The following is a 10,000-nucleotide window of genomic DNA, read 5'->3' on the forward strand; positions in this document are numbered from 1 at the left end:
GTGATTGTGCTCTTGGCGGCTGCCGCTTGCGCTACTGAAATTGAGAAGCGAGAGGCGGAGCCTGGTTATGGAAGCTATGGCCATGTGACTCACTATCATCGTCCCTCTTATGCATATGGCTATTCCCATCACCATCACAAGCGGGATGCTGAGCCTGAGCCTGAGCCTGAAGCTGATCCTTCTTATGGTCACTCCTATGGGTACCGCAGCTACCACCCAGTGAGCTATGGCTATTCTCATCACCATCATAAGAGATCTGCTGATCCTGAGCCAGAGCCTTCAGCTGATCCCTCTTATGGTCACTCCTATGGGTACCGCAGCTACCACCCAGTGAGCTATGGCTATTCTCACCGTTATCATAAGAGATCTGCTGATCCTGAGCCTGAAGCTTCAGCTGATCCTTCTTATGGTCACTCCTATGGGTACCGCAGCTACCACCCAGTGAGCTATGGCTATTCTCACCGCTATCATAAGAGATCTGCTGATCCTGAGCCTGAGGCTTCAGCTGATCCTTCTTATGGTCACTCCTATGGGTACCGCAGCTACCACCCAGTGAGCTATGGCTATTCTCACCGCTATCATAAGAGATCCGCTGATCCTGAGCCTGAGGCTTCAGCTGATCCTTCTTATGGTCACTCCTATGGGTACCGCAGCTACCACCCAGTGAGCTATGGCTATTCTCACCGCTATCATAAGAGATCTGCTGATCCTGAGCCTTCTTATGGCTCATATGCTCCAGTCTACCACAGGCCATCTTATGGCTACAGTTATGGGCGTTACCATTAACCTACCCAGAGTCTCACTATGAATAGTAGAATGTTGATCGATGAGTGTTTCCTCTTACAGAGTTCATAATATATAAGATATAATTAACTTTGGATTTTCTTTTATCCTTTGCTCACTCTCTTCATCTTCTTTTTTTTAGTTTTCTTTCTCTGCCTCTAGTAACAACAGAGGAGAAATGTTTCTTTTCTTTTTTTAACTTTCACCAAATATCAGTCAATAGTCCACAAAGTATTTCTCTCTGGACTGAAACCAATGATTACATTCCCATAATTCTTTAAATTTTCTGTGATTTTTGTTTTTTATAATTTTTAGGGTAAATTGATTTCGTTAAGATTGGAAGAGCTAATAATTAAAAATTACAAAGGTTTGAAGTTAGAAAAGGAATACCGAACATTTTTTCTATATCATAAAAAGTAGCAACCAACAACAGTTAGCGTGAAAATATAAAAATTTTATGAAAAACAAAGGAATTTGCAGTGTATATATATATATATGTATGTATATATATATATATATATATATATATATATATATATATATATATATATATATATATATAAATATATATATATATATATATATATATATATATATATATATATATATATATATATATATATAAATTACATAAGTCTGGCACACTTGAAAAATAATACCTAAGCTCTAAGAATATTACATAACTCCCAGACGGCAATATAACAACAATGAATATCCAAAGGTCCCTTACACTACTCTCAAAACAAAACTGGGTGATTATTTTATAAGAACTTATTTAAGGATTACGAGCAAGCTCTATCATGAAATATTGGTGATCGAAATAATACACTCTTCACAAAATAAATATATTCTATAAAAAGTTACAACAATAATACAAGAAGTATTAACACCAAATTTGAATTACTTGAAATATTAAATCTGAACAAAACATTAGACTAAGACAAAAGAAAGACTGAAAAAAATTATACAATCACTTGTTTCACTGGAAATTAATTTATAAAAATATTTAATTTTGATAATTAATAACAGTAGTTAACACTTTAACACTAATTATGAAACACTAAATGAAATTTACATAAATGCTCCTGTCACACTTGCGTCTTTTTGGTCACACGAGGTTACCGAAAAGCTATGCAAAATAAATACACTTCTTTTTTTATCCTAAATCTAACAGTGCCAGTTACAAAAATTTATATGACACGGTACTTACATTAACACACTACGCTTGATTTGCCATTTAATAAATTTCACCAAAGTTTGAATAACACCAAACACAATAAATTTTGGATGAAAACCTTATTCAAGTTTGAGAGGGCACACTCTTAATGCACTTGAAAGGAGAGAGGGCGTTGGCTCTTTCAAAGGAATAGACTAAATCTCTTTTGCTGCTTATGGATTCCTAAGGGCTCATATATGAACTTAATTTGACTAGAATTTTCTAAATAGATCATTCTCATGGCTTGGGGGCAAGGCTAGTGGCGAGGTTGCCAACGTAGAAAATTTGACAGGGGAACAAACCTTGCTTGTAAGCCAACCCTCTCTCAGCTAACACCGCCCACCTCCTTCTTTGAAACAATAGAAAATGGAGAAAATCTATTTCGAGAATTTTCATGCACATTCTAACTGCGTGGGAATATAACATGACGTAGTAACTCATGTACATACCTCGTATGGGACATACAGCATACCTTGACTGAGTCACGCCCTTGATCCGAAACTGGAATTTAGCACACTGGAACCAGGCGAACGCTTTTCCGCTGGCAATGAGCAGAAGTTTCATTGAGGTGACGTGTGCCAAAGAGGCATAATCGGTGGGGAGCATCTTCAAACAGTAGGGAACACCTCTGAGGGGGCAGGCGGGAGGGAGCGGACACTCCACTGGTCACCAATGTGCGAGAGAGCAGTTAGGTTGTAACTGAGAGGTCAGGTAAATGCATCTAAACTTTACTAAACAGTCATTGAACTTAAAAACCAGGACTTACGAGCAAGAACATCACAAAAATTCAAACAAAATTAGACATGATCTATTAGGTTCATACAAGTTCATATATTAACAATGCAGGGAAGAGCGTGTGGTTAGATTGAAAAAAAAAAATCATTACATTTTATGAGCATGTATGAAACTCGTGCGGTACAACGGTCAAAGGAAACATTAAACTCATGGCCAATCATGCAAACTTCCTGACCATAATCAAGGGATTTCTATACAGCATTGGAAATTGTAAGAAGGCCATAACATGTTCCAAATTGTTTGCAAAAGCCTAATTGCATATTCGAATACAGATATTTGCCCTTAGCATACCTATGCAGATATTTTTCCCAAAAGGCGTTCAAAAACTCAAGATAGTATGGAGGTTGTGAAAAGTGGGCAGTAATGAGTAGGGCTAGAACTTACCCAAACACATTTACCCTATGAAGTAACATTAATAATCTCCAATAAGGACAAACATATTTTCTTCTTGGTAACTTGCAGAAAATAACAGACGACATAGGAGATTAGAAATCAGCGATTTTATATATAAAAAAAGGAAAAATACCATTTGGGTCAATGCCTTCATAAGCATCAAGGTCCATCAATGAGTGTTTAAATTTCATGGGACCGAAAACTAAACTATTTAGTTTGTCCTCAGAAGAACAAGAATAAGGCAGCTCTACTTTCTCATTACTCGGCTTTCTGTCAAATAAATTCAGCCAAAAGGGTTGCCTTTTTCTTTGGACAATAAAGTGATTGAGCAATATCATTCAACTAGCGTAGAATATGATAAGTCTACACCAAAGAGTGCAGAATTAAGGGTAATCGACCATTCATGTTCCTGAGTTGTACCAGATAGGGTTTCTTTTATGTTTAAATTGTATTCCTTTTCAGTTGAAGCATAAAATATCTGAGCAATAGATCTTAGCTGAGTATACTGTAGTTGTTCTAAGTCAGCCCTGATCTGTTACACTTCCGAAGATCTTAGGCCCCCTGCTTCCCCAAATAATCCCGTCTACAATCATCATCGATCAAAGCTTTTTCCTTCACTCGTATATTAGCACACGAGAAGGGATACATCTATAAATCATGTTGACCAGATTTTAATTAAAGAAAATAAAAGCTAATTTTGTATGCATATTGTGACCATTTTAAATGCAAGGTTTGACCCAAAATGCTGTTTCAGTCTGCTTACGATTCCTAATATATCTTACATAAGTATTACATATCCTGTTCGTAATGCTAGGCAGGCAGTTAATTCTAATAGCCCAGCCTTTTCCATCATGAGGCTCAATACTACACAGTATTCTAGAAGTTTTATTCCAGCTGTTACCAAGTTGTGGAATGATCTTCCTAGTCGGGTAGTTGAATCAGTAGAACTTCAAAAGTTCAAAGTTGGAGCAAATGTTTTTATGTTGACCAAGCTGACATGAGTCTTGTTATTGTTTATATATGACATGTCTGTTTTTGACATTGTTAATAGTTTATATAGGACATATCTGTTTTGATACTGTTACTGTTTGTAGAATGATATATTGTTAATTTATTCTCATCATTTATTTATTTCCTTATTTCCTTTCCTCACTGGGCTATTTTTCCCTGTTGGAGCCCTTGGGCTTATAGCATCTTGCTTTTTCAACTAGGGTTGTAGCTTGGCTAGTATTATTAATAATAATAATAATAATAATAATAATAATAATAATAATAATAATAATAATAATAATAATATCAGTGTCCTGCGGCTCGGTCCTATACAAAAAAAAAAAAAAATCAAGGCATGATCAAAGGTCCCAACTGGAGAACCAACTTAACTTGTTATAACACCACGGGAGCCAGGTTATAGTAAGCAGTTACCAGACCAGTGATTAGCTTAATTATGATTTGCTCACAGCCAGATTCAGAGGCATAGTCCAAAAATTTTATGATATTGCGATCAGTAAAAATACAGAATTTAACCACGGCCTATGCTGACCATTGAAATCACCAACAAACACAAAATGGGCCTTTTTATAATTTTATTGTATCCTAACCATAATGGAAAGAAGACAATCAAAGATAAAATCATACAAGTTTCGATTTCAATAAATCAAATAGATGATAGAAGATATGAATAGAGAAAGCAGAATGTAGGACTGATATTATTATGAGTAAAACTAAAATATGAAAGTACATAGAGACAACAAATAAGAGTTATGAACGAACCTCTAGAGACTGTTAATGACCAAAATTAAGAGACGGATAAGAATAAGATGAAGAGCTGTTGGTATACAAAATGAAATTATGAAATGTAACATGACACTTTCTCAAAAGAAAAGTATACAATGAGATTGGTCTGACCAGTTTCAGATTATGCAAAAAAAACTTGGAGCATTACTAAAGCCTTAGAACATGAGCTAGTTACAACTCTGAGAGCTATAGAAATAACGATGATGGTGATAACAGTAAGAGGCAGAAAAAAAAACAGATGACAGGGTAATTATAGTAGAGGATATTCTAACATATAAGAAAAAGAGATAGACATGGACAGGGCATTTTGGGAGAATGTCAGGTAACAGATGGATATTAGGAATAACATAGTGGTTGCCTAAAAATTGCAAAAGAAACCAAGGAAAGAAGAAAAGGCGATGAATTGGCGAATTAAGAAAGGTAGCAGGTATGGACTGTTATAGAAAGACCATAAAATGACGCAGTTGGAAGGCCACGTCTGGGGCTTTTATTCTGTATTGGAATAGCAATGACTGATGATGATGATGACGATGATAATGATGATGATAATGATATATATATATATATATATATATATATATATATATATATATATATATATATATATATATATATATATATATATATGCGAACGTATTATTGCATATGCGATCCCATAGGTTTTGAGTTAATATTTGAATAAATATCACATCAGAGTTGCCGAAGGTCAATAATACAGAAGATAAAATAATATAGTAATTGTCACATGACATTGTGCGGAACTATATAATACACCTACAGTTACTTGAATCAAGATCATCCACAAATCCCTTTCGTTTTAGATGTTTCTGATGTAAAGATCCTTCCTTTGATTCCAAGGACGATTTGCTCAGTTTATCTTTGCCCAATATTCTTCTACTTGGATTTATTTCGAACAAAATTGATTTCATGTCTTTGAAGGATCTCTAAGCTCACAATGGTCTTCCTCGTACACCAGAATGAAACTCTGTCATTTTCGTAATTTGCTCAACTCTTGGTTACAACTTCATCGGACAGAGAGGATGCTATTCTGTCAGTTCAACATTTAATAAACTGGTCAGTATTTCGTATGAATTTTTGACTGAATAACAAGGCTAATTTATCGATTGTCTTATCACCTTCCAAATCCTTATTGATATGATTTTATAAGGAGGTTGGCAAAACAAAATACTTAAGCTTTTGCATAATTTGATGAAATTACCTATTAGAATGCGGAACTCGACTTTTCTTTCTCTCTCTCTACTGAGTCTATCAAGCGAAACCATTTTTCCTGTTTCTTTAACAAAAAAAAAGTCACACTTAATTCAGGTTATCATATACAGTATATGTTTCTGGTTTTTTAATTTGAAAAAGACTCATAAATTTGCTAAACATTAAACAACGCTAATAATACCAATACCGAAAAATCTGATTTGATATCAACACCAATTACGTATCATAAAATTTCTAGGAAACAAGTTTCTCTTCGAATCAATGGAGGACTAATTTTTGTATAGTAAATTTCCTAACCTTTAAGATTTCCAAGGTTGTGGCAAGGCGAGAAAGTCGTTCAGGTGTCGGACGGACATAAAAGGAGGAGTCAGGAGACAGCCGGCACTCACTCACCCACCAGTGGCCACTGAACAACGACGTTCAACTATGAAGATTCTGGTTTGTTGTTATTGAGATTTGAGTTTATTAAATACTTTTAATTTATACGTGTAACATGCATTAGATCTCTCAGGATTGACCATATAACAAGCTAATACAAAAGAATACAAAGTTAAACACACACACACACACACACACACATATATATATATATATATATATATATATATATATATATATATATATATATATATATATATATATATATATAATATGTATATACAATTTATACATATCTAACTGTCTATCTATCTATCACTATATATATATATATATATATATATATATATATATATATATATATTTATATATATACATATGTATATATTTATATATATAAATATATATATATATATATATATATATATATATATATATATATGTATATATATATATATATATATCTATATATATACAGTATATACACACATATATATATACATATATATATATATATATATATATATATATATATATATATATATGTTTGTGTGTTTGTTGGTCTTGATGCATAGATGAGTTTGGATTCATAAAAGCCTATACGTGCATTCAATATTAAGAATGTAATTAATCCATTTCATTCGCAGGTGATTGTGCTCTTGGCGGCTGCCGCTTGCGCTACTGAAATTGAGAAGCGAGAGGCGGAGCCTGGTTATGAAAGCTATGGCCATGTGACACCCTATCATCGTCCTTCTTATGGATATGGCTATTCCCATCACCATCACAAGCGGGATGCTGAGCCTGAGCCTGAGCCTGAAGCTGATCCTTCTTATGGTCACTCCTATGGGTACCGCAGCTACCACCCAGTGAGCTATGGCTATTCTCATCACCATCATAAGAGATCTGCTGATCCTGAGCCAGAGCCTTCAGCTGATCCCTCTTATGGTCACTCCTATGGGTACCGCAGCTACCACCCAGTGAGCTATGGCTATTCTCACCGTTATCATAAGAGATCTGCTGATCCTGAGCCTGAGGCTTCAGCTGATCCTTCTTATGGTCACTCCTATGGGTACCGCAGCTACCACCCAGTGAGCTATGGCTATTCTCACCACTATCATAAGAGATCCGCTGATCCTGAGCCTGACGCTTCTGCTGATCCTTCTTATGGTCACTCCTATGGGTACCGCAGCTACCACCCAGTTAGCTATGGCTATTCTCACCGCTATCATAAGAGATCCGCTGATCCTGAGCCTGAGGCTTCAGCTGATCCTTCTTATGGTCACTCCTATGGGTACCGCAGCTACCACCCAGTGAGCTATGGCTATTCTCACCGCTATCATAAGAGATCTGCTGATCCTGAGCCTTCTTATGGCTCATATGCTCCAGTCTACCCCAGGCCATCTTATGGCTACAGTTATGGGCGTTACCATTAACCTACCCAGAGTCTCACTATGAATAGTAGAATGTTGATCGATGAGTGTTTCCTCTTACAGAGTTCATAATATATAAGATATAATTAACTTTGGATTTTCTTTTATCCTTTGCTCACTCTCTTCATATTTTTTTTTTAGTTTTCTTTCTCTACCTTTAGTAACAACAGAGGAGAAATGTTTCTTTTCTTTTTTTAACTTTCACCAAATATCAGTCAATAGTCCACAAAGTGTTTCTCTCTGGACTGAAACCAATGATTACATTCCCATAATTCTTAAAATTTTCTGTGATTTAGGCTAAATTGATTTCGTTAAGATTGGGAGAGCTAATAATTAAAAATTACAATGGTTTGAAGTTAGGAAAGGAATACCGGACATCTTTTCTATATAAAAAGTAGCAACCAACAACAGTTAGCGTGAAAATATGAAAATTTTATGAAAAACAAAGGAATTTGCAGTGTGTATCTATGTATATATATATATATATATATATATATATATATATATATATATATATATATATATATATATATATATATATAAATTACATAAGTCTGGCACACTTGAAAAATAATACCTAAGCTCTAAGAATATTACATAACTCCCAGACGGCAATATATATGAACAATGAATATCCAAAGGTCCCTTACGCTACTCTCAAAACAAAACTGGTTGATTATTTTATAAGAACTTCGTCAGGGATTACGAGTAAGCACTATTATAAAATATTAGTGATCGAAATAATACACTCTTTACAAAATAAATATACTTTATAAAAAGTTACAACAAAAATACAAAAAGTATTAACACCAAATTTGAATTACTTGAAATATTAAATCTGAACAAAACCTTAGACTAAGACAAAAGAAAGACTAAAAAAAAATTATACAATCACTTGTTTCAATGGAAATTAATTTATGAAAATATTTAATTTTGATAATTAATGACAATAGTTAACACTTTAACACTAATTATTAAACACTAAATGAAATTTACATAAATGTACCTGCTACACTTGCGTCTTTTTGGTCACACGAGGTTACCGAAAAGCTAACCAAAATAAATACACTTCTTTTTTATCATAAATATCACAGGGCCAGTTACAAAAATTTATATGACACGGTACTTACATTATCACACTACGCTTGAATTGCCATTTAATAAATTTCACCAAAGTTTGAACAACACCATACACAATAAATGTTGGATGAAAACCTTATTCAAGTTTGAGAGGGCACACTCTTAATGCATTTGAGAGGAGAGAGGGGGTTGGCTCTTTCAAAGGGATAGGCTAAATCTCTTCTGCTGCTTATGCATTCCTAGGGGCTTATATATGAACTTAATTTGACTAGAATTTTCTAAATAGATCATTCTAATGGCTTGGGGGCAAGGCTATTGGCGAGGTTGCCAACGTGGAAAATTTGACAGGGGAACAAACCTTGCTTGCAAGCCATCCCTCTCTCAGCTAACTCCGCCCACCTCCCTCCTCGAAACAATAGAAAATAGAGAAAATCTATTTCGAGAATTTTCATGCACATTCTGACTCCGTGGGAATATAACATGACGTAATAACTCATGTTCATACCTCGTTTGGGACATACAGCATACCTTGACTGAGTCACGCCCTTGAACCAAAACTGGAATTCAGCACACTGGAACCAGGCAAACGCTTTTCCGCTGGCAACGAGCAGAAGTTTCATTAAGGTGACATGTGCCAAAGAGCTATAATCAGTGGGCGGCATCTTCACACAGTAGGGAACACCTGTCAGGGGGCATGCGGGAGGGAGCGGACACTCCACTGGTCACCAATGTGCGAGAGAGCCGTTAGGTTGTAACTGAGAGGCTAGGTGAATGCATGTAAACTTTACTAAACAGCCATTGAACTTAAATACCAGGACCTACGAGCAAGAACATCAAAAAAATTCAAATAAAATTAGACATGATCTATCAGGTTCATAAGAGTTCATATATTAACAATGCC

General features: G+C 35.0%; 2 protein-coding genes across 2 annotated transcripts in view; both read left to right on the top strand.

Moving 5' to 3' along the window:
- LOC137654936 (shematrin-like protein 1) overlaps nt 1-841 on the top strand; it is a 1,756-nt gene extending 915 nt beyond the window's left edge. Inside the window, exon 2 of the mRNA XM_068388832.1 lies at nt 1-841. Coding sequence (XP_068244933.1) covers nt 1-786 — 786 coding nt within the window. The 3' untranslated portion in view covers nt 787-841.
- A 5,796-nt stretch (nt 842-6,637) lies between these two features.
- LOC137654938 (shematrin-like protein 1) lies at nt 6,638-8,022 on the top strand. The gene is made up of 3 exons (XM_068388834.1): nt 6,638-6,649; nt 7,237-7,740; nt 7,951-8,022. Exons 1-3 carry the CDS (start codon nt 6,638-6,640, stop codon nt 8,020-8,022), a joined length of 588 nt encoding a protein of 195 aa, XP_068244935.1.
- Nucleotides 8,023-10,000: the final 1,978 nt, after the last annotated feature.

The sequence above is a fragment of the Palaemon carinicauda genome, chromosome 16 (assembly GCF_036898095.1).
Source record: "Palaemon carinicauda isolate YSFRI2023 chromosome 16, ASM3689809v2, whole genome shotgun sequence".
Classification (NCBI taxonomy): Eukaryota; Metazoa; Arthropoda; class Malacostraca; order Decapoda; family Palaemonidae; genus Palaemon; species Palaemon carinicauda.